The 17,163-nt window shown below is 37.2% G+C and overlaps 2 protein-coding genes across 5 annotated transcripts in view; both read left to right on the top strand.

The window, feature by feature from the left end:
* The first annotated feature begins 626 nt into the window (after positions 1-626).
* Positions 627-9,478, top strand: LOC134843927 (palmitoyltransferase ZDHHC16-like). Its single transcript, XM_063860279.1, has 5 exons — positions 627-873; positions 3,191-3,434; positions 4,016-4,221; positions 8,566-8,772; positions 9,082-9,478. The coding sequence occupies exons 1-5, from the start codon at positions 730-732 to the stop codon at positions 9,352-9,354; spliced, it is 1,074 nt and encodes a 357-aa protein (XP_063716349.1). The 5' UTR covers positions 627-729; the 3' UTR covers positions 9,355-9,478.
* Positions 9,479-16,765: 7,287 nt separating this feature from the next.
* Positions 16,766-17,163, top strand: part of LOC134843926 (transient receptor potential cation channel subfamily M member-like 2) — a 67,336-nt gene continuing 66,938 nt past the window's right edge. For all 4 annotated transcript variants that reach the window (XM_063860277.1, XM_063860275.1, XM_063860274.1 and 1 more), the window contains exon 1: positions 16,766-17,039. In XM_063860277.1, the coding sequence (XP_063716347.1) occupies positions 16,890-17,039 (150 nt within the window). In that variant the 5' untranslated portion in view covers positions 16,766-16,889. The remainder of the gene's footprint in view (positions 17,040-17,163) is intronic.

The raw sequence follows: 17,163 nt of genomic DNA on the forward strand, positions 1-17,163 counted from the left end.
ATATTTTTTTAACAAAATTTTCTTTTCTGAGCGTTTTGATCTATTGCTTCAAAGAAATGAATGCAATTTGTGTAACCGAAATCCTTCTTATCTTTTAGGTAATTGGTTTTTATAATAATTGCAATAATATTTTTCGAATTTTTTAGCCTGCGATTTTCAACAATTCATTCAAGTTTTTCACTTTTCATTTGAGACACATTATCTTTTGATTATGGCATTTTATTTTGTATCGCAGGTGGTGCGAAGCTCAGCTTTGTCTCTGTGTTTTAAGTTTTGTGCGGATTCGTTTAGACGCTGTTTTGAAAGTTGATATGATTCATGCTTTGTCGAGTCAATGGCAGAAGTCCTAGTCGGCAGCCAATCGACTGTTTTTTTTTGCACGAAAATTGGGACGGCACACAGGATCTAGGCCATTTTTTTGCTGATTGCCTGCTCTCCATTTATGATTCTCGGCTGGTCAATATTTGTTCACCAACATTGTCTCGTCCGAGATTCGACCCGTATTCATTAGTGTTCAGCTGTCTTATCTCCTGCGCTTTAAGCGCTGATAGGAAAAATTGTATATTGACCGTTTCTGACTCTTGGCAGCACCATCAGAAGCAAGATTGATAGTTTTTTTCAGTTGACATGTGCATCATTTTTGCCGCCATGTTCGATCCCCAGGTTTGATTGTCGGATTGTTCCGATCGATCGGAGGTTGTGGGAGAGCAAAGAAAAGAGGCGGGAGAGATGTTGTTCTTCTTTGTTCAGTCGGTGGTGTTTGAGCTGAAGAGTCTGTTCTACACGAGTTACTACACCTACTACAACCCAGCCGACTGCTTCCTAGACCCCTTCTTCAACTTCTTCGGACGCATCATAGGCGCACTCGGATATGTGAGTGTGGGGAGTTAATGGAATGGGTAATAAAATATGGGGAGTATTGTGGGTACAGGTGTAAAGGAGGTGTACCTGAAAGGAGGTGTTATGGTCCTGAATCTGTATATCATCATATGGCTTTTCTACGTGTCATAGATGTAACCATAACAATGGTGGCCAGTCAATAAGCAGAATGGGTCGAGCAGAAAAACAGAAAAATATCAACTTCTATAAGGTAATCGGTAAAATAATTATCAGAAATGTCAATAATAGCAAAGCAACGAACATTTTATGCATAATTTGAGCAATTTAATCAAGAATTTTTAAAAAAAGTCTAATAAAAAACTTAATGAAATTAGTCAATTCATGCATAATTTATTCGTTTTCTTGGTATTTTTTAACGATTATAATAATTTTTTTTATCAATTAGCCCATATAAACCAATTTAAGTCAATATTTTTCTGTTTTTCTGCTCTTGGACCCATTCTGCACTTGGACCATTCTGCTTATTGCTCCGCCTCCCAGCACAATTGATCCAAGATGTAAAAATGACGCACAACATGGGCGGAATTGATGCTTGTACTTCGTTTTGTTGAGTCATTTAACCTTGACTCTACCAAATTAATATTTACCGTATCCTAGAAAAGATATATATCGTTGAATTTTCTTAGTTTTGTCGGGTTTATTAAAAATGGGTGCTAAGTAAAAAGGACAAGACATTAAGCGGACAAATGCAGTTACAACATGTAAGTTAAACTGTTGGAATTTTCTGAAATAGAATTGGAGAATTTGTGTGCAGCGCAGTCTTAAAGTCCCACCAAATATAACTATCATAAAATCGAAGAGGAAACTATGACGAGACAGAAATTGACCGAGCGGTTAAAAATTCACAACTGTTCGCGCGTCACGCCGAATTAAATTCCGACAACACAAAGAAGTGTTGATTTAAAGCGAGCTTAATTGAAACTCGAAATAATGCCTGTAATTTTGTGTGATTTCGACCGCTATTTCAAATAAAATATGCAATTCGAATAGCGCTTATGTGCTTTTGATCAATGTGAACTACGTTAGTAGTTGCATTCTATTGCACTTAACGTATAAATGCCTGTCAATACACAGCGTTGAACGCTTAAAAGAACAATGCCATTAAGTATTGGCCGTTTTCTGACATATTTTTTCTTTTGTCTTTATGTATCTTTATGCATTCTGTAGTTTGTGGAGATAAGTGAGCATTTCGGAGCAACTTAAAGGCTAGAGCCTGAACTGCTCCGAGGAAGGTCTGGGATACTTAGCATGCAATCCGAGAAGGATTTACCTGTAAGCGGTGGGGTGTAAATAGAGACGACCCTGCAACTGCCATGAATGACACATGAGGACTTTCAGTTTAGGTCTGATGTCTTGGCTGAGGGTTAGGTTGGAAGGTGCGCCTAGCTGGAGTGTTAAGTCGGATGTGCTCGGTGTTATCGACGGTAACACAACGCGATCCAGACTACTCTGTCTCCACATAAAAATAATTTTCGCCTTGGTTTTTTAAAAATTGGTTTTTTAAAAGGAAGGTCTGGGATACTTAGCATGCAATCCGAGAAGGATTTACCTGTAAGCGGTGGGGTGTAAATAGAGACGACCCTGCCACTGCCATGAATGACACATGAGGACTTTCAGTTTAGGTCTGATGTCTTGGCTGAGGGTTAGGTTGGAAGGTGCGCCTAGCTGGAGTGTTAAGTCGGATGTGCTCGGTGTTATCGACGGTAACACAACGCGATCCAGACTACTCTGTCTCCACATAAAAATAATTTTCGCCTTGGTTTTTTAAAAATTTTTCAATTCATCTAGTCGTTATTTCACGTCTTTTTTCGATGCATCATTTCGCCTGTGTTCAAAATTACTGTTTGATTTATTGCTGCAGCATAGATCACGAAAGGCCAAACATTGTTAGTAGGTAAATATCTAGGATCTCTCTAACTAGCACAAAGGTGAAGTTAGATAAATAAATCAAAGGTTAAGCATATCCCCCTTGAAGCATATCCCTTTGAAATAAATAAATCAACGGTTAAGCATATCAGAATTTGATACTTAGTAACGAATATCCCCCCTTTTGCCAAAGGGGATATAGTTCAAGAGATTCCAATTTTGTAACAATTGATTACTCTTAATTTTTCGGTCAAGCTTATTTGATTTAGCCTCGTTTCTGCAGTTCGAACTTGTTCTCAGCTTTTCTTAGATTAAAGATTCGAAGATATGTCGGCTCTAAACAAAGGAAGTCCAATGTTCGTTTATGTCGACATTAAAAAACAATATTATAACATGACTTATGTATGTTAAATGTGTACTGCAGGCCTTTGTGCTGGTTGGAGTGAGCATCCTCTCCTTCGAGATATGTCTGCACTATGTCATCTACCTCCCTCTCGTCCTCCGCACCCTGGATCCCTTCCAGATCCTGTTCCACATCATAGTCGGACACTGGATTCTGGCCAATGTCTCCTTCAACTACTTCAAGTGTTTGACCACGAATCCAGGCTCACCGCCGAATGACTCAAGGGCAGCCAAGCAGATCATTGGAGTGTGCAAACGATGCATAGGTATGCCAAATTCGTGTTAGATTTGTGTAATATTTATACTGGGAGGCTTTGGTAGATTTATTTTATTTTGAAAAGATATGCAATATTTGGAATCCTCTGAATAACATCCTCTGCGTTACGTCATTGTTCTATAACCACATTTTCAAAAATAGTAGCATGAAAAAACGATCAATTGGAATCCAGAGCCCCCCCCCCCCCCGCCTTAGAGTCCAGCACTGTACGTAAAACGCTAGACTCCGGCCTTAATACTAAATGCACACTGAAATCCTGGCTAACCCCGCGCTTAAAGATCGGATCAATTTTAAACGGCTTATGAGGTTAACTTGGTTCCAGTTTGAAATTTTTATTTTTAACCTATTGGAATCGAGCATCTTACATCAAGCGCAAAGCTCACTGAATCCAACTTTAATACCGGGGCGAAAGAGCTTTACTTTTTTTAGGGAGGGAGGTGGGGGGGGGGGTAGTTTTTTTACATTTGGTTCTAAAGATCTGCATCTACTTACCGAAAAAGGATGATGGATATACAGTGATTGAATCTGCGTACTATTTTGCATGACTGTTTAAAGTGATGATGACTGTAGGTCCGAAACCCCCTCGTGCCCACCACTGTTCTGTGTGTAAGAAGTGTGTGTTGAGGATGGACCACCACTGTCCCTGGATTAACAACTGTGTGGGCCACTTCAACCACAAATTCTTCTTCTCCTTCCTCGTCTATCTCATCATAGGTGCACTCTACCTCGTAGCCACTGCACACTTCTACTTTAACATCCAGTTCCGATTCACAAAGGTGACTAACTTACTTCATTCATGATCTTCACATTAAACAAGATTGTGTTCTGAACGGTTATCATTGCAGATTTGCTACTTAACAGCTAGTTGATCTACTCGGTGCCCAAAGGGTTTTTCGTTTATTCATAATGGCAGACATGCGTATTTTGGTGTACAAAGATGATTGTTTAAAGAGTGCAAAAAGCATTGATTTTAACAATGCAGAGCGGATTTAAATCCGCCAATGAATTGCCCGAAAACGCGCGGATCTTGGAGTTTCTCCAGGGAGAAGGGGGAATTTCAAAAATCAAAAGTCTTTTTATTTCAGGTCGGTCCAATTGTTTTTTTTGAGCTCTCTCAAAACAATATAAAGACCACATTTTGTCGACATTTTCTCCGCCGCAGGCGAAAAAAATTGAAAGTTTAACCAAAAATTGTGTAGCCCTCGCCTACCCCTCAAAGGCTCCTTTACAAAAAAATATTAGGGTCGGTCAGCATAAAACGATCCCGTAAAACAGTATCGAAAGGGGGACTGTCTAAGTGGACAGGGTGTCAAAATCGAATCCTTGTCCACCCTTGAATCAGCTACTGCAGCGCTGTAAGTTGCTGTGTTGTTACCACATATAGCAAAAGATGGCCTGTAAGAAAAACTCAAAATAAATACTGCTGCTGCAATTAAAAGTTCGTATTTAACTCCCGAAAAAGTTCGGATTTAAAAGAATTGATAAAACAGATGAAAGCGAAGGCTCCAAAAATTTTGGAGCCTTCGCTTTCATCTGTTTTATCATTTCTTTTAACATTAAGCAAAACATCGATCGATATTTTTCTACATATATTTTGGACCAAAATATATGTCGAAAAATATCGATCGATGTTTTTCTTGATGCTCTTAGTGAGGAGTTTGCTTCAAGTTAACCTGATCAATACTGGAATTTGTGGCCTTTGACGGTAAACTTTGAACGCTAATTACAGCGCTTGAATACGCTTTTCTCCAGTGAATTCATAATTGTAATTCAAACCAGATTTTTTCACAGCCGCAACGTTGCTTAACGTGGTTTCTATGATTATCCACCATATATATATTTGTGGGCAAACTTTGGATCTTGTTAACTATCCCCCCCCCCATTGCAATAGGGGGGGGGGGGGGCGTAGTTAACAAGATCCCAACTTTTTTTCAAGAAAGAGTCTTTAGATTTGCTTTTGAGAGCTCAAAAAAACAAAAGGTCGATAAAATCATAGATACAACCTCTCCGACTTGTTACATGGTCTTAAGTGCTCCCAGCCACATATGATAGAACAGCCACTACAAAATCATGACCATGGGGAAGCTTTAGGCTCGCCATTAAAAGCTTGTTATTCCGACCATTGAAAATTATGATCACAAATCATGATCGATACCACAAATAATGATCGGACTGGGTTGAGTGATATATCATATTAAAAGCCTTTCAATCGTCGAACCACTTTAAAAATTCCAAAATTTTTTCTTGTGTCGAGAAAAACCGGTTTGAAGTCTTTGATTTTTTGTCTTATAAAATTTTTTTGTCCAATTTGCCTAGATTACTATGACTGTCTAATATGCCTAAATTATATTTTTACATCAGATCCTTTCATCACACCAAGCAGTAAAAACTACCTCAATTTTTTTAAACTAGTTTTCTTTTCTAAACTAATTTTTTTTTCTAAATTAGTTTACTTAAAGATTCTGGTCGGAATAATGGTACTTGCACAGTAACCGGCTATCCTTGTTCTCATTTTTTGATAGTTGTATCAACCATTTGGAAAAGAGGGAGGAACTTTGTATTCGCGTGTGTTTTAGTTTTTTTTGTTTTCCACACAAAATCAGGTACCACAAATAATCATCGGAATAGGTCGATTGATGTATCCTATTAAAGCCCTTTCAGTCGAGATACGAACATTAAAAATTGTTTAAAACTTGGCCCAGTATCAAGAAAAACAGCTTTAGAGCGAGTAAAGCGAGCGAGCAGAGTAACAATAACATTTTTCAATAGCTTTATAGCTTACAATAGCCTAATTTAACATGGTTTTACTCGAGTAGAAAATTTTTTTTGAGTTTTTAGCGCTTTTTTGGAATCAAAAACTTCAAAATTCAAGAAACTGCGAAAACAAAATTGACTGTAGAATTTTGCTAAGCTCTGGTTTTTCGTTCAGATGCTTTTATCGCACCAAGCAGAAAAAATGAAACTAATTTGAAAAAAACTTGTATTTTTTAAATCTATGGTCAGAACATTCTGTGCTAATTGCACTGTAACCTGCTATCCTTGTTATTTTTGGGATCTCTTTTACTATTTCTCACCCTTAAGGAAATATTTCACTGATTAAGATTTTGTGAATGTTTTACCTTTTAACGAAACTCGTCACCACCCCCCCCCCCCCCCCCCCGCCCCCCTTCGCAAAAGGGGGATAGTCAGAGATCACTAAAAAAAGTTCACTAAACCAAGGCTTTAAAAATGTGACCATCTCATTGGTTTGTATTTTTGATAAGATGGTTTCCTTGCGGTGTTGTTTAAGTAAAAAATCAAGATAGTCTTTCTAGCCGCCAGTTTTCGTCATCATGTACATGGACGCTCTTCCAACTCAAAAGAGACTGTCGGCCCATTTTGACAAAGAACACGAAAATATTGGCAGAACTGTAGTAAGCACAACATTGTCTATTGAAAACGATAATAGCTCCCTTCTTTACTTTTTCTGTTTGTACATTCTATCTTTTGGGTGTTCATGAAATGATGCAGGGGTGTTGTGATATTGTGTGATCGATATAGAGAGATCAGTTTTGATACCTGTGAAATTTGGGACAAATGTCATGACTTCGAACTTGGAGCGAATGATGAGGGCGTATAGCTAGGATTTCATAAACTAGATAATTTATCATAGATTTAATTGTGGTTTCTGCGATTTGCAGTGATTCTAGGGAAAGCTATCCAGCCTGTCTAAGCATAGTCCGTTTCTTTTATTATTTTGTTAGTTTGATGGTTTTGGTAGGAAGTTGTTGTGTGATCTAGTTGTTTGCATGCAGTGATGTAACACTGATATTTGAGGTAAATAGGACAGGCAATCATACCACCAAGATAGCGACCAGTTGGTTGGGTTAGAAAACAATTTCAGTACTGATAATTATGTTTTTGACATACCAACATAAACGGGACCCTGCACAAGCCTTACGTGCATCAGAAGACATTAAAGTGACATCGTTGTAAATATACAGGTAGTCTAAGGAACAATCCGACACGGGGGACCAGCCTATTAGCATCTGTGTCGATTAGCATGCTCATGTAAAGGCATGTAGTTCGAAGAATCGCTATTTCAGTTTTTGTATAATCAAATTTGCATATTTTATTAGCGTGCAATTGAAATGTTCATTTCCTTAACAAATCTAGTGGTTTTTGAAACTATCTGAAAATTCAGGCTAATTTGTTTTTCATCTGGATGCACACCCAATTTAAACAATTATCGCATGCTAATAAGCACACATGCTAATTGCTACACCCTCATCCGACACGCTGTTCTTGTTTGTACGGTTTTTGTTGAAATATTTCAGTTTTTAGCAAAAACGTTTTCAGAAACTTTGGTCTTTTCGGTACATCGTTACCTGAAAAGGTGGTATTTTTCCCGTTCCTTTTTTTCTCCAGATTGTGGTTAATGAGCATAGGTTAATATGAGCATAGGAAAAAAAACAGAATGAAGTATAGGCATGATGTATTGATGTTTACCTGATTATTCAGAGGAGCCTAGAAATGTCCATTATCGAAATGACTTATGGCGTCAATTAAAGTGGACAGTGTTTATTTCTTAAAATAAATATTGGAGATAACTAAAATGATTGAATAATTAGTATAATGAGAATTGACTCAATATTTCGAATCTCTGATCATTTTGCGACAGAGAAGATGCGAACTGGCGCACGGATACCTTATTGTGATAGAAAAAAAAACGATAGTCCTACTCTTCTCAAAGTTACAGCTTGCGAACGCTACGATCTCCTGCCTTGTTCCATTTTTGTCAGTTTATTAACTTGGTTGATGCCATTTTTTTCGAAATACGGTCGCTTGTAGGCTTAGTTGACTAATTTGAGACCAAGTGATTATCCATAGTTACTTTAATTACCGGCGTCACTATTCTTTTTTATCCTTATTCTGAACAACCATATCAACCATACTATAACCAGGAAAACAATCTAGAACAAAAAAATTGACAGAGTCAAGGTCGAAATTATGAAGGAGGACGCAACTGTTTTCGCTCAAAGTTCCTTTTGCTCTCAAACCTCATTGAATGATGCAATAACACCAGAATAAACTAGTTCATCATAAATGTTATTTCCGACCATTGAGGTTCTTAATTGCAGGCCCTTCGTATCTTCCGTCGTCGGGAGCTGCTGTCACATGACTGGTACCACTCGGCCATCTCTCTCCACTTCGGGCTGGCCTTCATCTCTCTCCTCCCAGTGGGGTTCCTGTTTCTCCAGCAGGCCAAACTGCTCTTCTTTGGGGAGACAGTAATAGAACAGTACACTAACATCAGAGATAGACAGAGGTGCAAGGAACAGAAAATCGTAAGTACCTATTCAGTTGCATTCGATCGGTCGATTCAGTCAATGGGTTCCTTCCTTTTTTGGATCCGAGGGTGCCAAGTGCTGCCGCGATTTAACTCCATTGTGTCACTGAAGAATTAATGAACCAATGATTACGCGAGTGCTTATATAAACATAATTGTATCTTTTTAGATAGTAGATTGTGTCTTGCTAAACCTGAGGATTTGTTGTTTAAAAAAGCAAATTCTTTCTTTTGTCCCTCACTTTTTTTGTGGATTACGGCTGAGGGTGCGAAAAAAAAATGTTTTTTTTTTATGATTGATATTTCAGCAATTTCGCAATATTTATGACTACGGCTGGAGGAACAACATTTTCCTAATGTACGGGGTCACTCAGGCAGAATATGAGAAGGACTGGTCATTCCTCAGGGTATTTCTGCTCCCAAACAGTCGAAATCCCATCGGGGACGGACTCTCCTGGTTCCCTCCAGACTCTCCTCTGGCTAAACGGAGTTGCCCTCCAAAAAATAGTATTATGTCACAACATTCCATATCCAGGGTATCTGAACAGAATTCACAGATGGCGCAAGTTGTTGTCATGTAAAATTTTCGCCCTTGTACCAATTTGAGAAACAGGTGTCCTGAATTTCCACAATCGCGGGAGGAAGGTGTTCAAGTTGTTAGTGAGTAACTGTTTTTGTTTGTTTTTCTTTCTCTGCCCGTTCTAATAAAATTTATAAGAGAATCAATTTCAGGTTTTGCCCGCGATTGTTGAAATTCACCCGATGTGCTTATTTATAAATTTCTAACGCCGTCTGCCAACTTCTTTGTTTCGTCTTCATGCGGTCATATATGTATGTTTTGACTAATTCCTTTTTGTTTATCGCGACAATTATTCTTATATATTGAAATTAGATTTTTTAGTTGAATAAAACTTTGATAGCAGTCTCTGAGTTGCTTATTTATCGTGCGAAAGCAATTTGTGTTTCGCGTGACAGTAAAGTTTGCAATGAGGCTGAGACAATGAAGATGCTCGAATTTTTTCAAACGATTTCGTTAAACGGATTTTAAAATGTTTTTAAATTGCTCATAATTAAAACCTTTTTCTGCGTCGTTGATCCAGTATTAATGGAACCCGTGCAAAACTAATGTCATTAGTTACATCGAAATAAAATTTCCTGCGGCAAAAAAACGTATGGATTTTGTTTTTACACAGATAGTTTGGATAAATTTTGTAGGATGTCCTTCAGAAATGTTAAGAAAACAAAAATTTCAACAACACGCTTTTGCTTTGGTCGAAAATTATGAAGAGGTCGATCTCAATTTCGAAGAATCAACTCGAGACTAACTGTAAAAGTATTGTGGGCATTGATTGCCGGCATACATAACTGGCACTATTTTGCAGGCAAGTGACATATTAAAGTGACATCGTCGTAAATATACAGGTAGTCTAAGGAACAATCCGACACGGGGACCAGCCTATTAGCATGTGTGTCGATTAGCATGCCCATGTAAAGCCATGTAGGTTGAAGAATCGCTATTTCAATTTTGTATAATCAAATTTGCAAATTTCATTAGCGTGCAATTGAAATGTTCATTTCCTTAACAAATCTAGTGGTTTTTGAAACTATCTGAAAATTTAGGCTAGTTTGTTTTTGATCTGGATGAACACCCAATTCAAACAATTATCGCATGCTAATAGGCACACATGCTAATTGCTTTACCCTCATCTGACACTACCCTTCGTGCTGCTGTTTGCACGGTTTTTGGTCGAAATTTTTCAGTTTTTAGCAAAAAAGTTTTCATAAACTTTGCTCTTTTCGGTACATCGTTACCTGAAAAGGTGGCATTTTTCCCGTTCCAGTTTTTTTCCAGTGGTTCATGAGCATAGGTAAATTGCTCGGAATAGAAACAGAATAAAGTATAGTCACGATGTATTGATGTTAACCTGATCATTCAGAGGAGCCTAGAAGTTTCCATTATCGAAATGACTAATGGCGTCAATTAAAGTGTACAGTGTTTTTTTCTTAAAATAAATATTGGAGTTGATTAAAACAATTGAATATTTAGTATAATGAGAATTGACTCAATCTTTCGATTCTCTGATCATTTTGCAACGGTAGTGTTAGCTGCCTACTCACGCAACGGTTTTCTCTCAAAGTTCCTTTGCTCTCAAAACTCATTGAATGATGCAATAATACCAGAATAAACTAGTTCATCATAAATGTTATTTCCGACCATTGAGGTTCTTAATTGCAGGCGCTTCGTATCTCCCGTCGTCGGGGGCTGTTGTATCGTGACTTGTACCACTCGGCCATCTCTCCACTTCGGGCTGGCTTTCATCTCTCCTCCCAGTGGGGTTCCTGTTTCTCCAGCAGGCCAAACTGCTCTTCTTTGGGGAGACAGTAATAGAACAGTACACTAACATCAGAGATAGACAGAGGTGCAAGGAACAGAAAATCGTAAGTACCTATTCAGTTGCATTCGATCGGCCGATTCAGTCAATGGGTTCCTTCCTTTTTTGGATCCGAGTGTGCCAAATGTTGCCGCGATTAAACTCCATTGTGTCACTGAAGAAATAATGAACCAATGATAACACGAGTGTTTATACAAACATAATTATATCGTTAGATCATGGAGTGTATCTTGGCAAACCTGAGGATTTGTTGTTTAAAATAAATAAACCACTGATTAAAACACCAGAGAAACTGTGCTCGAGCAATTGTTCATGTTTGTATACCTCATCTAAAATGAAGCCTCAAGAGCGCAGCAAAAAAGCAGTTTTAAGCTTAAACCAACATTAAACAAAAAGCCACTCGGGCAAAGCAAGTGATTCAAAAAAGAACGTACGCCAATACTAGAAGAGGAGAGAACTAACAGTCCTGAGGCTGATGAGATGCTCCAGGAGGACGACTGATGCAACAGACTGCACACAAAACAAGCTACGCACATCACGGGTAATATCACCTGCGTCAGTGGTCTATTCAGCATTGAACATTTTAAGACTTGAAATTAAACAACTGAACACAACACAAAACAAATTGTGTGCGAGCGCATGCACGTTATGCCTACCCCTCTTTGCTAAAATGAAGCCTCAAGACTACAGCAAAAAATCAATCTTAACCTTAAAACCAAATGAAACAAAAACTTTTCTGGCTAAGCAAGCAACGCAAAAAATAACCTAACCCGTTCCAGGGGAGGGGAAAACATACTCACGTGAGGCTGAAGATACGTTCAACAAGGATGACTGCTGAATCAGACAGCACATAGAACCAGCTCATCACAGCGAGGATAATTTTAACTGCGCCAGTGGGCTAAACAGTATAAGAAATAATAATGCATCAAAAAAAATCAGTGAACACAGCACAAGATATATTGTGCGCGAACAAATGCACATTATGCCTTCCCTCTCAGCTAAATTGAAACCCAAAGAGCGCAGCAAAAAAAGCATTCTCAAACTGAAACTCTAACTTTAAAGATAAATTTCTTAACTAGGATTGCTTTTGTTTACGCTTGCTATTAACAAGCGTTATCAAACTGGAATATAGACTTTTTTCTAGTTAACATTTAGTTTGACAAAGTCGGTTGAATCACTTGCTGGCTATGCAGCTAACTTTTTTCACCACTGTTCTCAACATCCTCCAGGTTACCTCCTCCTTGGCCTGGAAGTAAATCAGTTGCCTTTGTACCCTAAGGTCTTGGTTCGAGTCGTAGCCTTGTTTTTTTTTCAGTAACAAGGAAATTGAAAAAAATTTCCGAGAAAAATGAATTGTTGGGTTTTCATTTGTTCGATCAAGTTTTATCGGCTACATTGTCACAACGGATTTTGTATGTGCTGTAGACAATTTTTATCGTAGTTGCAAGTGCAAGTGTTGTCCATTCTAATTTCAGAGCGGAACTTAAAAGGTTTTTTTTAAAAAAATTTCCCGAATTTTTTTTTTCGGTTCAGTTGTTGTCTGCTCAAAGATTGTGGGCTTAGTTGCCACATAAATTTTTTTTTCTGTAAGCAACTTTCATTGTGGTCGCAAGCGCATGTGCTGCTTATTCTAATTTCAATGGGGACTGGAATGAACACCTATCGAGAAATATGAAAGTTTATGTGACCTTTTTTTTTCAAAAGTTCTTTCGGCTTTAAATATTATCTTTGAAAATAACAGACAATTGAATTTTTAAACAGCAACAACGGAGCAACATTTACGAAAAGAAACAAAGCCGAAAATTTTTGAGCATACACAAATTGAGTCGGAAAAAATATGATTTTATAAATAGGAAGTTTAAAGTACCACCTTGAACAATAATGGACAACACTTGCACTTGAAACTACAATGATTTTTGATTACCGCACACTAAAAATCAGTGATGTGGCAACTAAGCCAACAATCTTTGAGCTTAAATCACTTGAACCGGAAAACTATTTTACAAAAAGAAGTTTAAAGTCCCACCTTAAACAACAATGAACAAATTGCCACAACCGATTTTGCTCATGCTGTAGATAATTTTCATTGTAAATGCAAGTGCAAGTGTTGTTCTTTCTAGTTTCAAGGTGGACTTGAAAATTTTTTAAAAAATCAAAAAATCATTTTTTGGTTCAAGTGGTTTTAGCTCAAAGATTGTTGGCGTAGTTGCCACAATCCAATCACTGACTTATCTTGTGCTATTAAAAACTTTCCTTGCATTTGCAAGTGCAAGTTTTGTTCATTCTAGTTTCAAAGGAGACTTGAAAGATTTTTTAAAAAATCAAAAAAAAAATTTTTTTTTTCCAAGTGTTGGCTTCAACTGTTGGCTCGAAGATTGTTGGCTTAGTTGCCACAATCACAAAATCGCTTAAAATGAAGCCTCAAGAGAGCAGCAAAAAGCCTTCTTAACCTTAAACCCACATTAAACAAAAAACTACTCGGGCTAAGCAAACAACGCAAAAACGAATCTAAGCCAATACTAGGGGAGGAGAGAGCTTACACTCCTGAGGCTGATGAGATGCTCCAGGATAACGACTGCTGCATCATACATCACATACAGATCAAGCTACCTACAGCATGAACGTTTTCAACTGCGCTACGGGCTTAAATGTCTTTAAAAATTGAAAATTATCAAAATAAACCAACAAACACCTTTCTTGACAAACTGTGCGCAAGCAAATGAATTTTTTGTCTACTCCCTTAGCTTAATGGAGGCGTCAAGAGCGCAGCAAAACAGAAAAAAAAACCTTCAAATCAAACTAACCAAAAAGCCACTTGGCATGAGCAAGCAACGCAAAGCCAGCACTAGGGGAGGGTAAACATACACAGCTGAGGCTGAAGAAATGCTGCAGGAGGGCAACTGATGTATCGGACAGCACACACAGAACCAGCTACGCAGAGCAAGGATTTTTTCAACTGCACCAGTTGCCTAAACAGCATTAAAAGAAGCTTCAAGACTGCAGCAAAAAGCAATCTTAACCTTAAAACGAAACAAAACAAAACTTCTCACTCTGGCTAAGCCAACAACGCGAAAAAGAACCTAAACTAGCTTTAGGGTAGGGAAAAACATACACAACTGAGATTGAAGAGATGCTCTAGGAGGACGATTGCTGCATCAGATAGAATACACAGAACCAGCTACGCACAGCGAGGACATTTTCAACTGCGCCAGTCGCCTAAACAGCATTAAAAAGCTAAAACCCATTAAAATAAGCCCTGAACACAACGCAAAAGAAACCGTGCGCGAACAGATGCACATTATGCTTATCTCTCAGCTAAATTGATGCCTCAAGAGCACATCAAAATAGAAACCGTCAACTAAAATCCAAATTTAACTAAAGGCCATTTGGGCTAAGCAAGCAATGGAAAAAACAGCCTAACTCAGTGCTAGGGGAGGGGCAATTATACACAGCTGAGGCTAAAAATTCGCTCCAAAGGGTGACTGCTGCTTATTTTTACATTTTCACATGGAATTATATGCCAAAACTGTAACTTTTGGTATATGGCTAGATAATTTTTGGTTTCAAAGTTTTGGTAGTTGAGAAAATTTTTTTTATCTTAGCTAATGAAAAAAATAGTAATAATCGTGTTTACAAAAAAAAACACTTTTTTGTGATTTTTTAAATTTTTTGGGTGAAAAACTCATTCTGAACCAAGTTATAAACACAGAAAGTCAAATTTTGCATGCAAAATTTTTTTTTCGCAAAAGTTTTTATTTTAGCACAAAAGCAAGTTTGCAACCAAAAAAGGGATTTAAAATTTTTTACCTCAAATTTGTGTTTTTGCTTATGAAAAAATGCATATCATACATTTTTTATATATGAAAATTATATGATAAGCATTTTTTGACCAAAATTAAAATAATATTTTTGAGAGTCAAAATGCATTCTTTCAATAAAAAATTTTTAAACTCATGTAAATTCATCCAGAAACATCGTTAAAAAAATTTTGAATATTTTATTTTTACTTTTTTTGAAAACATTATGATAAGCATTTTTTTCAACAAAAATAAAAACATGTTTTTATTGAGCAAAAAGTTTCAAAAGACGGAAATAGAACAGAATTATTTCTCTAAAAACGTTTAATACAGTTTTAAAACTTTGTATGAAAATTGTATGATACACCTTTTTTCCATAGTCGCCATATATGAAATTGTATAATAAGCGTTTTTTTTTATAGACGTCAACCCGGGGATCTCAAAAAGATTGTATGTGCAGGTTTAATTTGCAAATTTTTGACACGTAGATGCTATAAGCCTCGCCATATGTCTATAACCATTTTGATTCAGTTGGTAATGTTCGTTTGGCAAAAAGTTTTCGAATTGCCTGTCTGAGGCAATGGTTGCCATAACAGTTTTTTGCAGCTCTACGTTGAGTAGAGATACCATATTCTCGATCTTCCCTGTTTTTTTTGGACAGCTGCATTTCATGATTGAGGCGAGGCTAGAGGGCACAGATCCTAAGCCGCACTTGGTCATGGAGACCATCGGCGAATTGCCAGAAGTTGGATAGGGTTTGAGAGCACAGTGTAGAATATAGGTCGTTGTTACCCACAATAAGTAGGATTTCCTGGAATTTATATACCAGAGGGATTAGGAACTCACAAAGTTCACTAGAATTTTAACGAAATTACAAATAAACTCTTTATTCTAAAAAAAAGCTAAAAAGACAAAATCGAAAACTTTTTGCATGTTTACTTAGTTTCAGTCTAAAAACTTGTCTCTGCAGTTTTTGTTGTCTCCAACGTTTCAGGAATATTAAAATTATGTTGTCTCCAATGTTTTGTTGTCTCCAACGTTTCAGGATATAATTGTTTGATTTGCAAGACAGCAGTAATGTTGATTAAATATCAACTTACAATTCAATTTCGAACAATATGGCCAGGCCTGTTTTTGCAAACAGTAAGAGTAGATTTAAAAATGATCTGTTCCTTTGTTTCTCTTTTTAAATCAATGTGGTCGAAGTCTTCATAACTTCTTGCATTCAGGGGTCAAACGGAGTTATCCGAAAAAAAATCTGTATGTAATCTGTATATAACCTGTATAAAATCTGTATGTCATCTGTGTAAAACTTGACAAAGAAAAACCAAATTTATTGTCCTTTGATGGTGATTACATATTTTGAAGATATACTCTATAAAATCTTAGCAAATCAAAATGAGTTCTAATCGATTATCTAATGATTATTATCGAATTTTTACTGTATAAAAATGAATTACAATTTATCTAGAATCTGTATAGTTTTCCGTAGATAATCGATTTTAATCCATTTTGGTCACTGCGGGAAGCTCCTGTGACACAGATGCGAGGACGTGTTGTGTTATTCTTAGTCTCCATTTAGGGAGATTTTTTCCAGCACTAAGCCGCAGTTTTATTTGTCAAGGCTTAATTCTACCCTTTCTGACCTGGTTTCTCTTTTTCTATCTTTTTAGTGTTACTTTTTCCTGTTTTCTTGCTTGTGTTTGCGAAGTTCTGCTTCGCTCCTGTGTATCCGCATTTGAAGCCCGAACGGCTTCTTTGGTTTTGAAAACAAAAGTGTATCGGTTTGGTATTTCAGATATTTTATGGTGAACGTTTAAGATACTCACCCGGCAAAACAGCAAATGTTCGAGAAATATATGAGAAATATATGATTGTAATTTAAATGAAGTGATGTTGGAGTGAATAAAAAAAACAACAGAAAAGATGGGTGTAGAGAAGAATGGTAACGATGCGCTCCTGTTGAACAACTTGGGCAGAGGCGCCTCGGACCAGTCGGACAACTCGATCGATGTTGACGCTGTGGATGGACTGGGTGCACCTTCGCCTCAAGGTTACAACGAGAATGCTATAGAGGTTAGATTACACAGTTCTAGTCAATTTCAGCGTTTCATTCTAGATTAAAATGATTCCTCTTGTACTTGCAGTCGGAATCTTTGGAATTAATTTAACATAATCATATTTTCTTGAATTTGAAGTT

Source organism: Symsagittifera roscoffensis, chromosome 4 (genome assembly GCF_963678635.1).
Source record: "Symsagittifera roscoffensis chromosome 4, txSymRosc1.1, whole genome shotgun sequence".
NCBI lineage: Eukaryota > Metazoa > Xenacoelomorpha > Acoela > Convolutidae > Symsagittifera > Symsagittifera roscoffensis.